General features: G+C 39.6%; 1 protein-coding gene across 4 annotated transcripts in view; it reads right to left on the bottom strand.

Annotated features, from left to right (window-relative positions):
* SAP130 (Sin3A associated protein 130) overlaps positions 1–21,522 on the bottom strand; it is an 83,352-nt gene that overhangs the window by 3,836 nt on the left and 57,994 nt on the right. For all 4 annotated transcript variants that reach the window (XM_041739878.1, XM_041739877.1, XM_041739879.1 and 1 more), the window contains 3 exons: positions 14,347–14,705; positions 11,290–11,538; positions 10,987–11,112 (listed from right to left, as the gene is read on the bottom strand). In XM_041739878.1, the coding sequence (XP_041595812.1) occupies positions 10,987–11,112; positions 11,290–11,538; positions 14,347–14,705 (734 nt within the window). The remainder of the gene's footprint in view (positions 1–10,986; positions 11,113–11,289; positions 11,539–14,346; positions 14,706–21,522) is intronic.

The following is a 21,522-nucleotide window of genomic DNA, read 5'->3' as shown; positions in this document are numbered from 1 at the left end:
CACACACACACACACACACACACAGAAGCAGAGACACAGGCAGAGGGAGAAGCAGGCTCCATGCAGGAAGCCTGATGTGGGACTTGATCCTGGGACCTCCAGGATCACGCCCTGGACTGAAAGCAGTGCCAAACCGCTGAGCCACCCGGGCTGCCCCTAGTTTGAAATAATTATAGATACAGAGGAAGTTGCAAAGATGGTACAAGGATGTATCTGAAAAAGACTTGTATGTAGAACATATGAAAAACTCCTATAACTCAATAATAAAAGAAACCAATTAAAAAGGGCAAAGAATCTGAACAGATACTTCTCCAAAAAAGATATATAAATGGCCAGTAAGTATGTTCCAGCTTCTGGCTATTCCAAAAAAAGTTGCTACAAACAGCTATGTACAGATTTTTGTGGGGACACAGGTTTTCATTTTTCTGGGATAAATGCCCAGGAGTCTAACTGTTAGGTCATATGGTAAGTGTATGTTCTAGTTTTAATGAAACTGCCGAATGGTTTTCCAGAGCAGCTACCTCAGCAAAGTATGAGAGACAACTGACCTGTGGTATGACAGTGCTCTGCTAACTTGCTCTCCAAGGAAATGGTGAAAATTTTAAAAATAACTAGACCTCTGGAAAGGCTCCTAAGGGAAAACAGAAAATCTATTCATGCCACATCTACTCAAGCATATCTGTGGTAAGAACAGTTCAGTCCATGGTATCTGAACTAAGACCCTTCCTCCTCTCCCTTTTTCCCTCCCAGCTCAGTGAAGTGAATATTCCATGCAGACTGCTGCCACCCAAAACATGGGGTTCCCTCTCCTCCAGCTGCTGGGTGGAAGGCTATCTTCCCAGGAGGAGCAGGTCGCCAGCATTTCTCATACTGCTCCCCGCTACCTGTGGCTCAGGCTAAGTCCTAGGTGAGCACAACTGAGATGCAAGGGTGCTCTTCTTCTGTTCACTCTCTAGTCTGGAATGGAGACTATCTTAGGGCAAAGCATCCTGAGAACAGTGGGCCCTGGGAGCCCTTCTGCTGCTTTGTGAATGGTGGTTTCATGCTAGGAGAGACAAGCCGAGAGGACCCTAGGCTGCTCACTCATCTTCTCCTCTACTGGATGCTCACTTCCTGGAGTGTGGTGTTACTTAGAGTGAGAGTAGCCACTGTCCTCACCTCACCTCCAGAGGCCTAGCTCAGAGATTCTGCCTGGGGGAGAAACAGCCCATAAAACAGGTACCTTCTAAACTGACTCCATTTGCTACAGACTAAAAAGTCAAAACCTAAAGGTGCTCCTAAGAACAATGGAGGCTGTAGTGTGAGGCATTTGGGAGATCTGTAGATCAAATAAAGATACAGCCTAGATGTGGGCTGACTAGTTCGTAGGAGAGCACAAAGAATAAGATGGTTGAGAGAAGCCCTTTTGGGGGCAGAACAAATATCAAACACTGACTTCAGTTACTACTCTGAAAGGAGCTATGATTTGACTGGAATAGTTTGCAGAGGAATATAAATTGTGTGTTCCAGAGCACATCTCAGTATTGTGTTCTGGTAGAGCAAACAGCACGCAATCAGCAGGGCTAATCAGCTGGGTGTGGTCAGGAAAAGAGTGGGCGAGAGCTCTACTGGTGCCACGGTCATCCCAGGGTGACTGCTGGCATACCTGAAGCTATGCCTCCCTGAGGAGCAACACTGAAGGCTCCACACACCTGGTGGTGGAGGTGATAAGATTTCACTAAAATAATCTAGCCAGTCACTACACAAATAAATAAGCAAAAAACAATAATAAGCTTGGGGTGGAGTGGGGAGAGAACAGCATTCAGAGTTTTCTAGAATGTTGTTTTCAATAAAAAATTATGAGGCATGCAAAGAAATAATAAAGTGTGACCCACACATGGCAGGGCAGGAACAGGCAACAGAAACGGCTTATATGAGTGACCAGATGTCAAATTTACCAGAAAAAGACTTCAACGCAGCCATCATAAATAAATTCACTGAATGGAAGGGATGTAGGAATGAAGCAGGATGTAGGAGTGAAGAAGGTATGATGATCATGTCAAATTAAGTAGAGAAATCAATAAAGAGGTAGAAACCATAAAAAGACAGGAATGGACATTCCGGAGTTATAAAGCAAATGAAATACTTAAACAATTCACTTAGAAGAGCACACCAGTGGATGTGAACTGGTACAGAAGAGAATCAGTCACGTCAAAGACAGGTGGGCAGAGATGATGCTGAAGAACTGAGAGCAAAAGGAATGAGAATAATAAGCAGGGCGTTGGAGAAATGTGAGAGACCCCAACACATGGGTAATGGGAATGCCAGGAGAAGAGAGAAAGAAGCAATATTCAAAGAAAAAAAATGGTTGAAATGTCTCAAATTTATTGAAAATTGAAAAATAACCTAAATATCCAAGAAACTCCAGGAACTCCAAATATGAGAAGTGCAACGACCTCACAGAATCAGCAGTTGAGCTTTAGGGAGAAACAAAGGAGACCAGAAGACAATGGGACTATAGGGTTCAAAGTGCTTAAAGGAATGTGTAAGATATCTAGTTACTCTTCCTTCTCACCAGCATTTAGCATAATCAGTATTTCTTGTTTCAGCTATTTCTTTAATGGCTAGTGATGTTCAACATTTTTTAAAAAAATAAATTTTATGGGGGTGCCTGGGAGGCTCAGTTGGTTAAATGTTTGCCTTCAGCTCGGGTCATGATCCCAGGGTTCTGGGATCAAGCCCCATATCCGGCTCCCTGCTCAGAGGGAAGCCTGACTGTTCCTCGCCCTGGGTCCCTATCCCCCATCTTGTGCATATGCACGCCTTTTCTCTCTCTCAAATAAATAAATAAAATATTTAAAAAAATTACGGCCCAGGACCCAATGAGAATACTGTAGTATGTTTTACTTGTTATGTCTCCTTAGGCAACTCTTGGCTTGATGGTTTCTTAGATGGTCCTTGCTTCTGATGACCTGGGCAGTTCTGAAGAGTACTGGTCATTTTGCAGGATGCCTTCCATTTAGATTTGTCTGATGTTTCTCTCAGGATTAGAATGTAGTTATGAGAGGAGACATAGAGGGGAAGTGCCAATGCTATCAGAACCCATGACAGGTATGTACTATTTAAAAAAATATTCCAGGGCAGCCTGGGTGGCTCAGCGGTTTAGCGCCACCTTCGGCCCAGGGCGTGATCCTGGAGACCCAGGATCGAGCCCCACGTCGGGCTCACTGCATGGAGTCTGCTTCTCCCTCTGCCTGTATCTCATGAATAAATAAATATTTAAAAAAAAATTCCAGTATAATTAACATACAGAGTTACATAATAGTTTCAGGTGTACAGTATAGTGACTCAACAACTCTGTATATTACTCTGTGCTCATCCTAAGTGCACTCTCAATCCTGTTCATCTGTTCACCACCCCCACCTACCTCCCCTCCGGTAGCCATAAGTTTCATCAGTTTGTCCTTGAACTATAGCTAAGAGTCTGTTTCTTGATTTGTCCCCTCTTTTTGTTTTTAAATTCCACATGACTGAAATCATATGGTGTTTGTCTTTGACTTATTTCACTTCGCATTATACCCTCTAGATTCATCCAAGTTGTTGAAATGGCAAGATTTTATTCATTTTTATGGCTCAGTAATATTCCCGCATCTGTATATATGTATACATATATACATGTATATATACATATATGCACTGTGCATGTGTGTGTATATATGTGTACACACACACACACACACACGTCACATCGTATCCATTCATCTGTCAGTGGACCCTTGGGCAGCTTCCATAGTTTGGCTATTGTAAATAATGCTGCAAAAACAAAAGGGTGCATATATCTTCTTAAATTAGCGTTTTCATATTCTTTGGGTAAATATCCAGTAGTGGAATTACTGGATCATATGGTAATTCTGTTTTTAACTTTTTAAGGTGCCTCCATACTGTTTTTCAGAGTGGCTGTGCCAGTTTGCATTCCCATCAATAGTGTGTGAGGGTTCCTTTTTCTCTACATCCTTGCCAAATTTGTTTCTTGTGTTTTTGATTTCAGCCATTCTGACAGGTGTGAGGTGGTATTTCATTGTGGTTTTGATTTGCATTTCCCTGATGAGTGATGCTGGGCATCTTGTCATGTGCCTGTTGGCCACCTGGATGTCTTCTTTGGAGAAATGTCTCTTCATGTCTTCTTTCCATTTTTTAATTGGATTTTTAAAAAAGATTTATTCATGAGAGACAGAGAGAGAGAGAGAGAGAGAGAGGCAGAGACACAGGCTGAGGAAGAACCAGGCTCCCTGCAAGGAGTCTGATGTGAGACTCAATCCCGGATCCTGGGATCATGCCCCAGGCCAAAGGCAGACACTCAACCACTGAGCCACCCAAGCATCCCAATTTTTTAACTGGATTATTTAACTAGTCTATTGTTGGGTTATATAAGTTCTTTATGCATTTAGGATACTAACCCTTTATCAGACAGGTATCTCCTACCATTCAATAGGCTTTTAGTTTTGTTGATTGTTTCCTTCACTTTGCAGAAGTTTTTATTTTGATAAAGTCCCAAGAATGTCTAGTTTCCAACAAATTAGGAAGCGTGTTATGGCTAATGTCGGAGAAATTACGGACTGTTCTCTGGGATTTTTATGGTTTCAGGTCTGACATTTAGGTCCTTAATCCATTTTGAGTTTACTTTTGTGTATGGTGTAAGAAAGTGGTCCAGTTTCATTCCTTTACACGTGTCCAGTGTTCCCTATACCATCTTTTTTTTTTTTTTTTTTTTTAGATTTTATTTATTCATGAGAGACACACAGAGAGAGAGGTAGAGACACAGAGGGAGAAGCAGGCCCAGTGCAGGGAGCCTGACGTGGGACTCGATCCTGGGTCTCCAGGATCACGCCCTGGGCTGAAGGCGGCGCTAAACCGCTGGGCCACCCGGGCTGCCCTTCCCTATACCATCTGTTGAAGGGACTATCTTTCATTTCATGGTATGACTTCAATTTTTAAAAATTTGTTACGAGTTGTTTTGTGGCCTAAAATGATCTATTCTGGAGAATGTTCCATGTGCACTTGAAGAGAATGTGTATTCTGCTGTTTTGGGATGGAACGTTCTGAATATCTGTTAGATCCACTTCGTCCACTTTGTTATTCAAAGCCGCTGCTTCCTTGTTGAGTTTGTTTGGATTATTTATCCATTGATTTAAGTGGGGTGCTAAAGTCCCCTACTATTATTGTTTTACTATTGACTATATCTTTGATGTTTGTTATTAGCTGCTTTATGTATTTGCATGCTCCCATGTAGGGTGCATGCAATTGTTAGATTTTCTTGTTGGTTCGCTTCCTTTATTATTATATGGTGTACTTCTTTTCTTTGTCTGTTACAGTCTCAGTTTTTTTTTTTTTTTTAAAGATTTTATTTATTTATTTTTTTTACGAGACACACACACACACACACACACAGGGGGAGAAGCAGGCTCCTCACAGGGAGCCTGATAGGTGACTTGATCCCCAAACTGGGATCACGCCCTGAGCTAAAGGCAGATGCTCAATTGCTGAGCCACCCAGGCGTCCCTACAGTCTCAGTTTTATTATTTTATTTGTTTTTAAAGATTTTATTTATTCATGAGAGAGAGAGAGAGAGAGAGAGAAAGAAGGGCAGAGACATAGGCAGAGGGAGAGAGACATAGGCAGACATAGGCTCCCTGCATGGAGCCTGATGCGGGACTTGATCCCAGGACTCCAGGATCACGCCCTGAGTGGGAGGCAGGTGCTCAACTGCTGGGCCACCCAGGCGTCCCTACAGTCTATAGGGAATAAATACATACATTCTAGATATGAGCCCTTTATCAGATACATGGTTTGCTAATATTTTCTCCCAGGCAATAGTTTGTGTTTTCATCCTTCTGACAGAGTTTGTCACAAATAAAAAGTTTTTATTAAGTCCAATTTATTTTCCTTTTTCCTTCTGTGGATAATTTTTTGGTGTCATGTCTAGGAACTGTTCACTATGCTCTAGGTCCTGAAGATTTTATTCTAGGTTTTCCTCTAAAAGTTTAATAGTTATACATTTCATATTTAAATCTATTATCCATTTTGAGTTAACTTCTGTATAAAGTATGAGGATTAAGTTAAGGGTCATTGTCTCTCTTTTTTATACACATGTATGTCCAGCACCATTTGATGAAAAAAGAAGACTCTTTCTTCCACTGATTTTTTTCTTTTTCCATTTGGTCAAAAATCAGTTGAGCATATTCGTGTAGATCTATTTCTGAATTTTCCATTCCAGTCATCTATATGTATATCCCTGGGCAGATACCACCCTGTTTAAGCTACTATAAACTCTATGCTTTAATATCAGAAAAAATGGGATGCCTGGGTGGCTCAGCAGTTGAGCATCTGCCTTTGGCTCAGGTTATGATCCTGGGGTCTGGTATCAAGTCCCACACTGGGCTCCTGCAGAAAGCCTGCTTCTCCCTCTGCCTGTGTCTCTGCCGGTCTCCCTCTCTCTCATGAATAAATAAAATCTTAAAAAAATAATACTATCAGGAAAAATGATTTCTTTTGTTTTTCAAGGTTATTTTAGCTATTGTACTTTCTATACCTTTACATAAAGTTTAGAGTAAGATTTACCTTTCTGTGAGTCTGGCAGAAACTGTATTAAACCTATTGATCAATCCAGGAAAACTTACACCTTTTGAGTTTCAGCTCCATAAACATTGCATGTCTCTTCTTTATTCAGATCGCTTTTATCAGCATTTTAATGTTTACAGCAAACACATCCTGTACATGTTTTGCTAAATTTATATCTAAGTATGTCATTTTTAGAGGAACATCTGCAAATGGTATTGTTTTCAATAATAATTTGTGTAAGTTCATTCCAAACACCTAATTTTTGTGTGCTAACATTGTATCCTGTGACCTTCCTGAACTCATTTACTAGTTCCAGGTTTTTTTTTTTGTGGAATTCTTGAGAATTTTTTTTTTTTGAGAATTTTCTATATAGATAATGGTGTCATTTGCAAACAGAGACAGTTTTATTTATTCCTTTGCAACCCATATAGTCTTTTATCTCTTTCTTGACTTATGGTGTGTCTAGAACTTCCAGAACTAACGTTGAATGACAGTAGTGAGAGAGAGAGGTCTTTTGGCTAATATCAGGTAGAAAGCATTCAGTCATTCACTGTTTTTTTATTTTTTATTTTTTTAAAGATTTTATTTATGAGAGAGAGAGAGAGAGAGAGAGAGAGAGAGAGGGGCAGAGAGGCAGAAGACACAGGCAGAGGGAGAAGCAGGCTCTGTGCAGGGAGCGCAACATGGGACTTGATCCCGGGTCTCCAGGATCACGCTCTGCGCTGAAGGTGGTTCTCAACTGCTGAGCCACCCGGGCTGCCCAGTCATTCACTGTTTTAAGTATAATGTTAGTTGCAGGTTTGTTGTAGATTTTTTGATCAAACTGAGGAAGTCTTCTTTCTCTGTTTTTGAGAGATTTATCATGTCTCAGAGATGAGACAGGAAAGAACAGTATGTGCAGATGGAGGCAGAAAGCTGGAATGATGGCGCTGCAAGCCAAATAATACCAAGGATTGCTGGCAACCAGCAGAAACTAAAATGAGGCAAGAGAGAGCATGATTCTGCAGACACCCTGATTTTGGGCTTCTGGCCTCCAGAACTCTGTAAGAATAAATCTGTAACTCTAGAGCACTGAGTTTGTGGTACTGTTATGGTAGCCCTAGAACATTAATACAGCTTGTTGATAATGGTGAATCAGTGACTTTCCAATGGTGACCCAGCCTCATGGAGCTGGAACAAACCCACCCAATCAAAGTATAAAATGCTATTTATACATTGCTGTATTTAATTTGCTAACATTTTGTTAGGAGTTTTTGCACCTATATTCATGAAGAATATAGATCATTAGTTTTCTATATTTGTACTCTTGTCTGATTTTTGTGTCAGGGAAATACTGGTTTCATAAAGTTAATATGGAAATGCTTCCTCCTATATTTTAGGAGAGATTATAAAGAACTGGAATTGATTCTTCTTTAAAAGTTTAGTAGAATTGGGACTCCTGGGTGGCTCGACAGTTGAGCACCTGCCTTCGACTTGGGGCATGATCCTGGGGTCCCGGGATCGAGTCCCACATCGGGCTCCCTGCATGGAGCCTGCTTCTCCCTCTGCCTGTCTCTGTGTCTCTCATGAAAAAATAAATAAAATCTTAAAAAAAAAAGTTTAGTAGAATTTCCTGATTAAAGTATCTGAAAATATGTATTTCTGTTTAGAAGCTTTAAAACTACAGGTTTAATTTATTCATTGGCTATAAGACTAACCAGATTGTGTATTTGCTTCTGGTTGAGTTTTGGTAGTTTGTGTTTTCAAGTAATTAGTCCACTTCATCCAAGTGTGTTTTATTTTCTGAGCATAAACTTGTTCAGTGTTTTCTTATACTTTTTTAAAAGGTTGCCCAATCTCTAGTAATGTCCTGTTCCATTCTTGATAGTCATGACTTGTATCTTTCATCTTTTTCAGTTTTGCTACTGACATTTTTTTTTTCAAAGAACCAACTTTTTGTTTCATTCATTTTATCATTTTCCTGTTTTCAATTTCATTGATTTCTCCTATCTTTACTACCTTCTTTGTTGCACTTGGCTTAAGTTTACTTTGTTCTTTTTCTTTCCTTTTTTTTTTTCTTTTTACTTTTTTGAGATAAGAACTTTGATGTAAGCATTTAATGCTATAGACTTCCCTGTTGGTACTTCTTTAGTGTCCTCCCTCCTACGTGTTCTGATATGTATTTATTTTCATTCAGTTTTATGTATTTTAAAATTTTTTCTTGAGATGCCCTTTTTGAGCAATTAAAGTTTTATTTGAGATAGAGATTGCCCAAATGGAGGGCGGGGGGGGGGGGGTAGGGCAGAGAGAGGGAGAAGTAGACTTCCTGCTGAGCTGGGAGACGGACGACACAGGGCTCTATCCCCGTACCCTTAGATCATGACCTGAGCCAAAGGCAGATGCTTAACCTACTGAGCCACTGAGGCGTCCCTTGACCAATTATTTGGAAGTGTGTTATTTAGGAGTGGCCTGTGTGGTGTAGTCAATTAAGCATCTGACTCTTGGTTTTGGCTCAGGTTGTGATCTCAGGGTTGTGAGATGAGTCCCGTGCTGCGCTCCATGTTGATCCTTCTCCCTCTGCCCTGCCACCTCCAATACATAAATAAATCTTTAAAAAAGAAAAAAAAAAGAAAAAAAAAAGAAGCATGTTGTTTAATTTCCATGGTTTGGAGGAGTTTCTGTTCTGTTACTGGAGAACTATTACTAGAAACTAGGAGTTTCTAGTTTGATTCCATTATGGTCAATGCAGATACCCTGTATGATTTCGATTCTCTTAAATTTGTTGAAGTTTATTTTATGATCCAGGATATGGTTTATGTTTTGTAGGCACCTGACACAATGTGTATTCTGTTGCTGTTAGAGTGTTCTATAAAGGCCTGTTAGATGTTGTTGGTTTTAGGTGTGTATTCCTTGTTATTTTCTGTCACGTAGTTTTACTAGTTGCTGAGGTATGATGTTGAAGTTTTAACCAGCACTGTTCACTTGCCTAGTTCTTTCAGCTGTCCTATTCCTGCTTTCATATACTCTGAAGCTCTTCATTTCTGTTGCCTGTACATTTTAACACTATGCAATGTCCTTCTTTGTCTCTAGTAATTTTCTTTCCTCTGAAGTCTACCTTATTTGACATTAACATAGCCACTCTTGCTTTATTTTTGCATTGTATTTATCATTTCCATCCTGCTACTGTCAATCTACTTATGTCATTGAATCTAAAGTGAGTTTCTTAAAGACAGAATATAGTTGGATCTTTTCTATCCACCCTGCCAATTGGTGTTTTAATTGTTATGTTCAGACTATTTACATTTAAGGTAATTACTAATATTGTAAGGCTGGCTAAGTCTGTCATGTTATTATTTGCTTTCTGCTTATTTCCTGTGCTTTTTGTCTTGTTTTTCTTTTTTTTCCTTCTTATGAAATTACCTGACCAATTTCAGTATCCCATCTTGATTTATTTATATGAACATGATTTTAAAGCTTGGGCAAAGCAGATCAATAGAGTTTAATAGTCAAGAGATTATTTGGATCAATACTTTCAGCTGTTACATTACCTTTCCTGAGATAGTTTTTGATGAGTGAGTCCCAGGAAGCCGTAATAATATTTCAGTATGGCTTAAAATGTTACCAGGCAATACTTTAAAACACTTCCCTGCTAGGATATGGAATTCTTGTGATGTGAAGAGATGTTTAGTGCCCTATGTCCTGCTTCCATCAAAGATCACCATTCTCTGACTTTTGGAAATCTAGCTTCTTTTCAGAGCTCAGGGTACACTCATGAGGAAGAGTTCCTGGAAGTGCAGTCACCTTTGTACTTCCATTCAGAGACTAAATTGTCAGAATCCTCATCTGCACTCACAGACATTAGACAATACCATCCAACTCTGATTCATCTTGAGGCTTCAGTGAAACCCTCAGAGAAGTTTCCAAGTGGAATTTATGTGAGGGAGTGGGAAATGTGACCAATTCCTTCAAACCGTATACTTCTCTGTGTAATGACTATATCTGAGATAATGAGACTTAATCTCAGTAGGAATATCTGCAGATATTTGCAAAGTACTATCAGCTATTTTTACTATATGTGGCCTTATTAAAATGTAATTCTCAATAACAACAAACAAAATCATTTACTGAGGGCTTGCCCTGGACTATTTCAAGAGCTTCACATATGTTAAACAAAAGCTCTTCTGTAAAATAAACTTTCTGGGGCTTAGAATGTATGTACATCTGACATCCCTGGGATTAATGTGGACTATGTCAAATAACAATCTAGTACAGCTCTTCTGCAACTACTCTGGGAGCTAAAGAGGTCATCCTGTCACCATCAGGTTTTTTTTGAAACTACGAAATTGTAATTCTGTCTATTGTCCTATGATTACATTATAGTCAAGTGAAAGACCAATTTCATCCAACTAACCTTTGACTCGGACATCACTGTATCGCTGAAAGTGGTGGTAAGCAGCTTTCCAGGGGTTCCGATAGTGACGGAGCAAAGTAATGGGAGGTCTTGGACGCACTGGAACATACCTCACACCTTCTTCATCTATTCAGAAGAAAAGAAAAGAAAGATATTAAATAACATATACTGTCAAGAATCCTCAAGTATAACCCCAAGAAGTGATCCCTAAGTGAAATCTAATTATGCAAACAGCCTCAGGATGAACTCCTGACTTAAGTGGGAAAGTTTCACATGACAACAGCTAGCCCAAGCGACCATTACCAATATACTCCTTAGGTGGAGACTTGCGCTTCTCAGCCTTCACCAAAAGACTCTTGGCAGTGGACTTCTCATCATCAGTGCTGTTCGTCTCCATCATATCCCCTTCTTCTGTTGAAATCACATGCTGCTGCTTTCGAGGCTTTTTCCTTGGGGAGGCACCAGGTGGTAGGTCACTTGTAGGCATGGACAGATTGTTAGCCAGCAATGCAAGAGATGGAGACACGGTGCTGGTAGCCAGGGGAGGAACTGCTGTCATAGGAAAAAAAAAGCACATACATGTATGGGAACCCCAAAATAAGAGAAAGCTTCACCTGATTTCCAACTAATGAGAATGGTTAAGAAGTCAGAAAAGAGAACTACCATTTACTGAGTCTTCTTATGAGCCAGGCACTGTGCTAATAAGCATTCTATTTATGGCAAAGGGTGCCAACTGCTAATATACCACAACTGCACCATCCTTAGAATGAGGACTCTCACATTTGCAGATGGGCACATTGCCACTCAGCTGAAAGGCTCTACTGATTTGCCTTTTATTTTTATTTTTTATTTATCTATTCATGAGAGATACAGAGAGAGAGAGAGAGAGAGAGAGAAGCAGACACACAGGCAGAGGGAGAAGCAGGCTCCATGCAGGGAGCCCGACATGGGACCCGACCCTGGGTCTCCAGGCCCTGGGCCGACGGTGGCACTAAACCAATGGGCTGCCCAATGTGCTTCTTTTATAGATAGGTATGGCCATTTAAAAATAGAAGTGTGTTGCAGCATTCTTAAATAAATTTCCTTAAAAAAAGGTGTGACCTTCTATTCCTTGTCTTGTCACCCTGGAACTCAGATATAATAGCTGGAGTTCTAGCAGCTCTCCTGAATCAAAAGCATGAGGGCCAGGCAGTCCGGGTGGCTCAGCGGTTTGGCGCCGCCTTCGGCCCAGGGCATGATCCTGGAGACCCGGGATTGGGTCCCATGTTGGGCTCCCTGCATGGAGCCTGCTTCTCCCTCTGCCTGTGTCTCTGCCTCTCTCTCTCTGTGTCTCTCATGAATAAATACATAGGATCTTAAAAAAAAAAAAAAAAAAAAAAAAAAAAAGCATGAGGGCCAAACTAGGGGGGCGGTGGTAGGAACTTCGATCCTTAATGATTTTATGGAGTCCACATACTATCCCTGCACTGTCTACCTGGACTGTCTTTGCTATTCTCTGAGCATAGCAGGCATGTTCCTGAGGCCTGGAGTTGTTCTTTTTTACAGATATCTTAATGACTAGCACTTTTTCAATGTCTCTATTCAAAGATCAGTTCCTCAATGAAGCTCTCCCTTTAAAACTTCTTAAAATCACAGCCCCAGCCCTAACTTTCCCTCATAGAACCATACTTCACTTTGTTGTGCTTCACTTCATTGTACCTTGCAGATACTGCATTTTTCAAAAATTGGAGGTTTGCGGAAACCCTGTATTAATAAGCAAGTCTATCAGCACCATTTTTCCAATAGCATTTGCTCACTTCATGTCTCTATATCACCTTTTGGTAACTCTCAGTATTTCACACTTTTTCATTATTATCATATTGGTTATGGTGGTTGTGATCAGTGATTATGACTCACAGAAAGCTCAGATGATGGTTAGCATTTTTAGCAATAAAATGTTTTTTAAATAAAGTATGTGTATTAAGGAAAACAGGAACTATTCAAATCAAGAGAAAAGAACAGTAAAATTGAAAACACTTCATTTCCCCTCCTGAATTATCCATCGTGTCTTTCAATGAAGTGCTAAGGCTAAATATGGGTAAGACAGAAGAATATTTCATGGCATAATAAATGAAAACAAACAGGAGGTTTAATAACTGCAGACACAGCACAACCATGTGTCTTACTGAACAAACAGCATGGGGAATGGAGGCCTTTACACTGAAATGGTAAGAGGGCAATGCCGGCTAATTAGAGAACAAAATGATTTGCCATCCACTTTGACTTTATCTGTATTTCATAAATTTTGTACATTAAATACTATGTTTGTAGTCAGGGGAAGCAACATTTCTCAATAAATTACTTACATATAAAAAAGAAAACTTCCAAAATGATCTGCATTTCACACACTGGAAGTTTGGAGTCAAGAAGAGGCGGCATAGTAGGCAGTGAGTAGTTTTATTTTGCTAATCACATGTAAGTTTATCAAGAGAGTATTTTCAACAATGGAAATCTTGCTTCCCTGTGTAACCGGGCATAAAAATTGGCAGGGAATAAATTGTAAATAATTAGCACTTAACTATGATCTTATTTTGATCCTTTTTCCTATTTTTAATTTTTTATGCTATAAATGCTTATAATAAGGAAAAAAGTTCAAATAAACATTATACCACAAGGAACTAGAAAAAAAAAGAAATTGGGACACTTGGGTGACTCAGTGGTTGAGCGTCTGCCTTTGGCTCAAGTCGTGATCCCAGGGTCCTGGGATGGAGTTTCACATCGTGCTCCCCGCAGGGAGCCTACTTCTCCTTCTGCCTCTGTGTCTGACTCTGTCTCTGTGTCTCTCATGAATAAATAAATAAATAAAATCTTAAAAAAAAAAACAAACACCAAAGAAACTTAACTGAAATTCAGTTGGGGAAGGAAATAACAAAGAAAAATGAAAAATAAATAAAATAGAGACCAGAATACATAACACTGAAAGTAATGACCAGTTTTTAAAAAAAATAAGCAAAAACAAACAAAAAAGCATTGCTTTAGCTACATTAACTAAGGAAAAAAGAAGATTCAAAAACCAAAATGAGAAATAGAAGAGAAAACAATGTAACAGATAACCACAGAGGCTTTATTTCAGGATATTCTTACGGAAATGTTAATCTTTTTAATGATTTTGGTAAGAAATAAAATCAATGCTAAAAGGGCAGCAAAAATGGAAACCAAGTGGTCTTCCCTTTCTTAAAATGAATGACAGGCAAATTTACAACAGGCACCAAGGGGTTAGGCTTCATAGTTGGGGGTCATGCAAGAGTCTGGTCCCTGAGGAGAGTCAGGAAAAGAGGAAGCAGTACATGCCAAGGAAGAGGACTCTGTGACTGAACCTACCAGAGACAGGTCTCATGATGTCCATTGGTTCTACTTCTTCTTTAACTTTTATCTCAGGTACCGGAGGGCCCAACACAGAGGACAGACTGCCAGCTACGGCAGCTGATGGTGGAGGGGCAGTCGCAATGGTAGTGACAGGGGGAGTGACGGGGACTGCTCCGGGAATGGTAGAGAGGGCGACAGCTGGCTGTGATGGGGGACTTGCGGCTGCGATCATGGTTGGGATGGTCGATGGAGGTTGCTGAGCTGTGGGAGGGACTGCAATGGTGGGCTGATCATTATTTTGACTGGACACAGTCTCCATGGACACAGTAACGGGAGTGGCCATCGATACGTGGATCTCTGACTTAGGTTTGGCACTGAAACACAAAAGCAAAGATAATGTAGCAAACATCTCAGAGGATGAGCATCAGATCTTTTTGTACTAGGTGTAGCACAACTTAGACTTTATTACTTGGTTCTAGAAATTGAATTTCTAAGGTAAGCTTTAAAAAAAATTCAAGTTTTAGAAATACCCTCTCCTTGTCTCACCCCCACCAAATTTAATAATCAATAAAATTAACTTAGAAAATAACATCTTAAAGAAATCACTCAAAGTCACATCATCAAAAGGCAAATAATTTTCACCCTGGTAGTGTTTTTTCTTCCAGAATTCCTTAATGCATATATTGTCTTAGGAAATTCCTTTTTTAAAAAAAAATCACAATCGTACTTATACTTTGTATGTAGTTTCTCATAAACCTATTTCTTATAGAAGAGGAAACTTAAATACATGGCAAAGATCCAAAAGAATATAAACTGAAAATAATTTTTCTCCACTTCACACACCCAGCCCTCTACCCAGAGGCATCACTCTTAGAACTTTCCAGTTTATTTTACCAGAATACTCCAGGCATCTAAAGTAGCTACATATTTAATGTTTAAAACTGTATATCCTTTTTTTCCAGTTTTAGAAGTACCCACTCTTTATTACAAATTCTTTTTAAACATTATTTTAAAAAGTATTTAAAATATTCCCTCCACATTTTTTTAATAGATTTTATTTATTTATTCATGAGAGACACAGAGAGATGTGGGGAGGAGGCAGAAACATAGGCAGAGGGAGACACAGGCTTCATGCAGGGAGCCCGATATGGGACTCGATCCCAGGACTCCAGGGCCAACGGTAGGCACCAAACCGCTGAGCCACCCAGGGAGCCCTCCCTCCACATTTTTTAAGGATTTTGTTTTTGTGGTACCAGTGGCTCAGTCAGTTAAGCATCAGACTCTTGTTTCCAGCTCAGGTCATGATCTCATGGGTCTTGAGACTGGGCCTATTAGTTGGGAATCTGCGCTCAGCAGAAAATCTGCTGAAAGATTCTCCACCTCTGCTCCTCCTCCACTTCACACCTGCCCACATGTGTGCTCTCTCTCTCAAATACATTTTTTTAAAAAAGATTTTATTAGAGAGAGCACATAAGAGATGAGTGGAGAAGGGGGCAGAGGGAGAAGGAGACTCCTCACTGAGCAGAGAGCCCCACATGGGGATGGATCCCAGGACCCTGAGAGATCATGAACAGAGCTGAATGCAGCCACCCAACTGACTGTGTAAAGGCTTACCTACTTATAGTACTAGTAATGAAAATTCAGGATAGAAAAAGCTGTACAAAAGAGTACTGCTCAAGTTCAAGGCCAAAAACAATTGTATTTCCATAGGCAAAAAATTCAACACCAAACCAAACTTTATACCATACACAAAAATGAATTCAATGTGGGTCATAAATCTGAATGTAAGATGTAAAGCTATAAAAGTTTTATACAAAATACAAAAAAACCCTAGGATTATATATGTTATATAAACCCTATATCTTAGACATGATACCAAAAGCATAATCTAAAAGAAAAAAAAACAATAAATTGTGTTTTATTAAAGACTTTGTTTTGCTAAAGAGCACTTTAAGAGGTTGGAAAGACAAGCCAGATTGAAAAAAATTTTTGTGAAACACATTATGTTAATTCCACTATGTGAGGTACCCACAGTAGCCAAATTTATTGAAAAAGAAAGAATAGTGGCTCTCAGGGGGTAGGGCTGGGGAAAATGGGAGTGGTTGAATAATGGGTACTGAATTGCAGTTCTGCAAGATCAAAAAGATCTGGAGATGGTTGTACAACAGTGAGAATATGCTTAACACCAAAGAAATGTACATGTAAAAATGGTTAAGACAAACATACAAACCAAAACATGTATCTATGATAAAAGAATTATATTCACAATTAATAAAGAAGTCTGTAAACTTAATACTAGGAAAACAGAATCTCATCAGAAAATGGGCAGGAAATATGAATGATAAACAGACACCTCACTAAAGGAATATCCAGGAGGCAAACAGGCATCTGAAAAGATGTTCAATACCATTAGTAGAGACGTACAAATTAAAGTCTAGATGATATGTCACCATATCTCTATCAGAATGGTAAAAATAGAATTTAAGACCTTTATAATGGCAAGCACAGAAAAAGATGTAGAGCAACTCGATCAACAACAACAAAAAAACTTCTAGCACTAATAAATGAGTTTAACAAGGTTTTAGGACAGAAGGATCTCACATGCTGCAGGTGGGAATTTAAAATCATCCACTTCTGCAAGAACATTTTAGAAGTTTCTTATAAAATGAAAAATACATGTAACTTAGCAACTGCACTCTCAGGATTTTATCCCAGAGAAATGAAAATATATGTCCATCAACAAAATTTTACATGACTATTCACAGCAGCTTTATTTGTAATAACCCCAAACGAGAAACAACCCCCATGAACTTCAATAAACAAATGGATAAACAATCTGGTACATATATGTGATGTAACATCACTTGCTCTAAAATGAACTATTGATACACGCTATAATTTGGATGGATCTCAAAAGTACTATGTTGGGTGAAAATAAGCCAGCATCATCAGGTTATTGTATGAGAAATACACACACACACACACACATATATATATTTGTGATTTATGAGATTCCATTTACATAAAACTCTCAAAATGAAATAATTCTAGTGGTGCAAAGCTAAGTGGCAAGCTGTTAGGTTTGGGGGAAGGTATGATTGCAAATAAGGGGATGTCTTTTGGCAACAAAACCAATTCACATTCTGATTATGATAATGGTTACATAAATCTATTCATGGGTGGAATTTCAAAGTAGTACACACCAATGGAAAAAAACTGGTGACATTTTATTAACATTTATAGTTAGTCAACAGCATTGTACTAATGCCAATTTTTTTTTAAGATTGTACTTATGTACTCGAGAGTGAGAAAGAACACGAACAGGGGGAGGGGCAGAGGGAGAAGCTAACTCCCTGCTGAGCAGCCAGCCCAACTTGGGCGAGGCTCGATCCCAGTACCCTGGGGATTATGACCGGAGCTGAAGGCAGACGCCCAACCAACTGAGCCACCCAGGTGCCCCTCTTTTTATTTCTGAGAGAGAGTGTGTGCACAAACACATAAGCGGGGTGAGGGGAGAGGGAGAAGCAGACTCCTGGCTGAGCAGGGAGCCCATGCAGGACTCTATCCCAGGACTCTGGTATCATGACCTGAGCCCAAGGCACACACTTAACCAACTGAAACACCCAAGTGCCCAATTTTTTCATTTTGAAAAAGTACAAGGCTTATATGAGATGTAATCACTGGAGGGAGCTGGGTAAAGTGTACACAGGAACTTTCTGTATTATTTTTATAACTTCTACAAATCTTAAATTATTTCAAAATAATGGGGGTAGGGCACAGGTAAGGATTATTCTGGGATTAAAAAGAATTAAAAGATAAAGCATCCAGGAACAACAGCAAAAGTGTGGGAATAAAGATCTCTGAAAATTCTTTCATAAAAACAAAAAACTGATAAAAAATACCAGAAACAATGTTTTCAGAACTCTGGAAATTAACAATTAAGCAAAATTATTCAAGAAAATCAGCTGAACCTTAGACCAATAAATTCTTGCCCAATTTCTGTTCCTTTATCTCTAATCATGGTATGCTTGCAAACCAACAGTTAATGCTCACAGTGAGAACTAGCAACCTGGCAGGTACCAGGGTGGTTAGAGTCCCTTCAAACCCTCTTTACCAGATAACTATAATTATATAACCTTTCTGGTTGTTCCATTTACAAGACTGTCTTATTTGACCTTGTCTGTTCAGTGTAAACAGCTTTTTCCTTACAGTTTGCTGGTAAAAATTAGACATAATTGATCAGTTTCCCAAATGACGGACAGGATGGTAACAGGCAGGGCAAACAATAAGCTACCCAGGCTGCCCCACTAAGCCATCCAGGCTGCCCAACCATCCAAAAAGCTTTAAAAGAAAAGTTGGAGAATGAAATGTCCACAGGGGCTTTGAGAAGCTCCAACGTATTTCTGATAATTTAGGAAACAACATATACGTGTAGGACTGTGTGCATACCCTAGATAGTGCTTATGCTGAGGAAAGAACTGAGAAGGACTCAAGTTCTCACTGTGACTGAGTGTCAGGCTCTGCGCAAGCAGGAAGAAGACAGGAAGACAGAGATGTAAAACTGCCTGCCTCAGGGTTGATGGGCCAATCCCAAGACACACACAGAGGCCTCTGGCAAAGAGGGGAGACTTACTGGTTCCAGACATTCAAGGAAATCTATTCAGTCATTAGCTGACCACAAAGCTAACACAGTAAAGAATTCAGTGGTCATGCTAGACAAAGGTATCAATTTTAAAGAATTATTGAAGTAAAACTCCCTAAACAAATAACCACAACTACAACAAGCAGCAACAAGAAACCCTGAGGAGTGGGAATCTAATTTCCAGAGTTGCCACATTATATTGTTTAAAATGTCCAGTTTTCAACAATAATTCCTAGGTATGTAAAGAAATAATGTATTATTCAAACACAGGGGAAAAAAGCAAGCAATAAAATTGTCACTGAGGATACAGAGATATTAGACTTACTAGTCGAGGAATGTAAGTTAGCTATTTTAAATATGTTCAAAGAACTAAAGGAGATCATGGCTTAAGAGCAACATAAAAATAGTATGTAAGCAAACATTAATAAAGAGACAGAGATTATAAAAAAAGACCAAAAAGAAATTCTGCAGTTGGAACAGTATAAGAGCTGAAAGGAAAAAAAACCCTAACAGGGCTCATAAGTATATTTCAGGGGCGCCTGGCTGCCTAAGTCAGTAAAGCATGCAACTCTTGATCTTCGAGTGTTAAGTGTGAGCTCCATGCTGGGTACAGAGATTTAAAAAAATATATGGTAGTTAAAAAAAAAAAAAGCGTATTTCAGCAGCCATTAGAAAGAATCAATAAACTCAAGTATAGGTCAACTGAGATTATCCAGTCTGAGAAACTAAAAAAAAAAAACAGATGGGGTAGGTACACAGGCAGAAAAATAAATAGAACTCAGAGATCTTTGGGACAGCAGTAAGTGTACCAACATACACATAATGGGAGTCCCAGAAACTAAGGAAAAAAAGGGGCAGAAAGAATGTCTGAAGAAAGTGGCCAAAAATCCCCTCAATTTGATGATAACCTTCCATCTATCTAAATGTTGAACCAACTCAAGTAGGAAAAACTGAAAGAACCCACACCTAGATACATAAGTAAATTGTCAAAATGCACAAGAAAGTAAAACTCTCTAACTTAATTACACCAGAAAGGTAATATATAGCAAAATATTAAGAATTAAAAAAAAAAATACTCATGAGAGAGACAGAGAGAGATAGAGAGAGGCAGAGACACAGGCAGAGGGAGAAGCAGGCTCCATGCAGGGAGCCTGACGTGGGACTTGATTCTGGGTCTCCAGGATCAGGCCCTGGGCTGAAGGCAGTGCTAAACTGCTGAGCCACCTGGGCTGCCCATTAAGAATAAATCTAGTTAGGGATCCCTGGGTGGCGCAGTGGTTTGGTGCCTGCCTTTGGCCCAGGGGGCGATCCTGGAGACCCGGGATCGAATCCCACGTCGGGCTCCCGGTGCATGGAGCCTGCTTCTCCCTCTGCCTGTGTCTCGCCTCTCTCTCTGTCTCTCTCTTTGTGTGACTATCATAATTAAATAAAAATTAAAAAAAAAAATCAGTTGAATAACACTGTTTTCTCTATTTTGCTCATTTACAGATTTTCATATTAAGAACTTCAAAAGAGAATTTTTAAAAAAAGATTTTATTTATTTATTTATTAAAAGAGAGAGAGAGAGAGAGAGAGAGAGAGAGAGAGAGAGAGAAGCAGAGACACAGGCAGAGGGAAAAGCAGGCTCCCATAGGGAGCCTGATGCAGAACTCAATCCCGGATCCCGGGATCATGCCCTGAGCCAAAGGCAGATGCTCAACCACTGAGCCACCCAGGTGTCCCTTCAAAAGAGAATATTATAAGATAAAGTTGAAGATATCACCTACAAAGAAAAAAGAGATTTTTAAAAATTAATTGAGAGAGCAAGTGCACGTGCACAAAAGAAAGAGGGGCAGAGGGAGGGAGAGTGAGAGAGACTCTGAGGCAGACTCTGTGCTGAGCCTGATGTGGGGCTCAATCTCATGACCCTGAGATCCTGATCTGAGCAGAAATCAAGAGTTGGATGCTTAATGGACTGAGCCACCCAGGTGCCCTGGAAAAGAGATTTTCAATTTAAACTTCTCCTAGCCATTGTATTATTTAAGAATGCAGGTAGGAATTTTGTTTATGGAAAGATGGCATAGACCTATTTTTTCCTGTTCTTCCTGCTAAGTATAGCTAAAAATTGTATTACACATAAAACAAACAAAACACATGTTGAAAGATGAAGACAGACTGGCTAGGAACCTCAGAACTAAAGGAATGACACAGCAGTCATTTCTTTGGGTTTTTTGCCTCATGTGTTCCAGACTGGGTCCTGGAGAGCCACAATATGGAAATGTCAAAGAGCACAGACAAAAGTCTTAAAAGTCTGCTCAAAGAACCAAGACAGGAGCAGCTCAGCAAGATGGGAAACTTTCAGACAGTAACTGCTCTACCCCAGTAAAATACCACAGAAACAAGTGTGGTCTCATCTCCATTCTCTCTTGCAAATCCTGTGGAGATCCCAGATTTCCACACTTGTCAGGCTATAATGAGTACCCCAATCCTCTCTGTACCATCTCACCACTGAAGTGGTGTCAGAAGAGGCCAAGTAGGGAATCTGGACTTCAATCTCCTACCTGGCAGTA

Source organism: Vulpes lagopus, chromosome 24, assembly GCF_018345385.1.
Source record: "Vulpes lagopus strain Blue_001 chromosome 24, ASM1834538v1, whole genome shotgun sequence".
NCBI classification, from domain to species: Eukaryota; Metazoa; Chordata; class Mammalia; order Carnivora; family Canidae; genus Vulpes; species Vulpes lagopus.
This window is presented reverse-complemented; position numbering and strand designations above follow the sequence as displayed.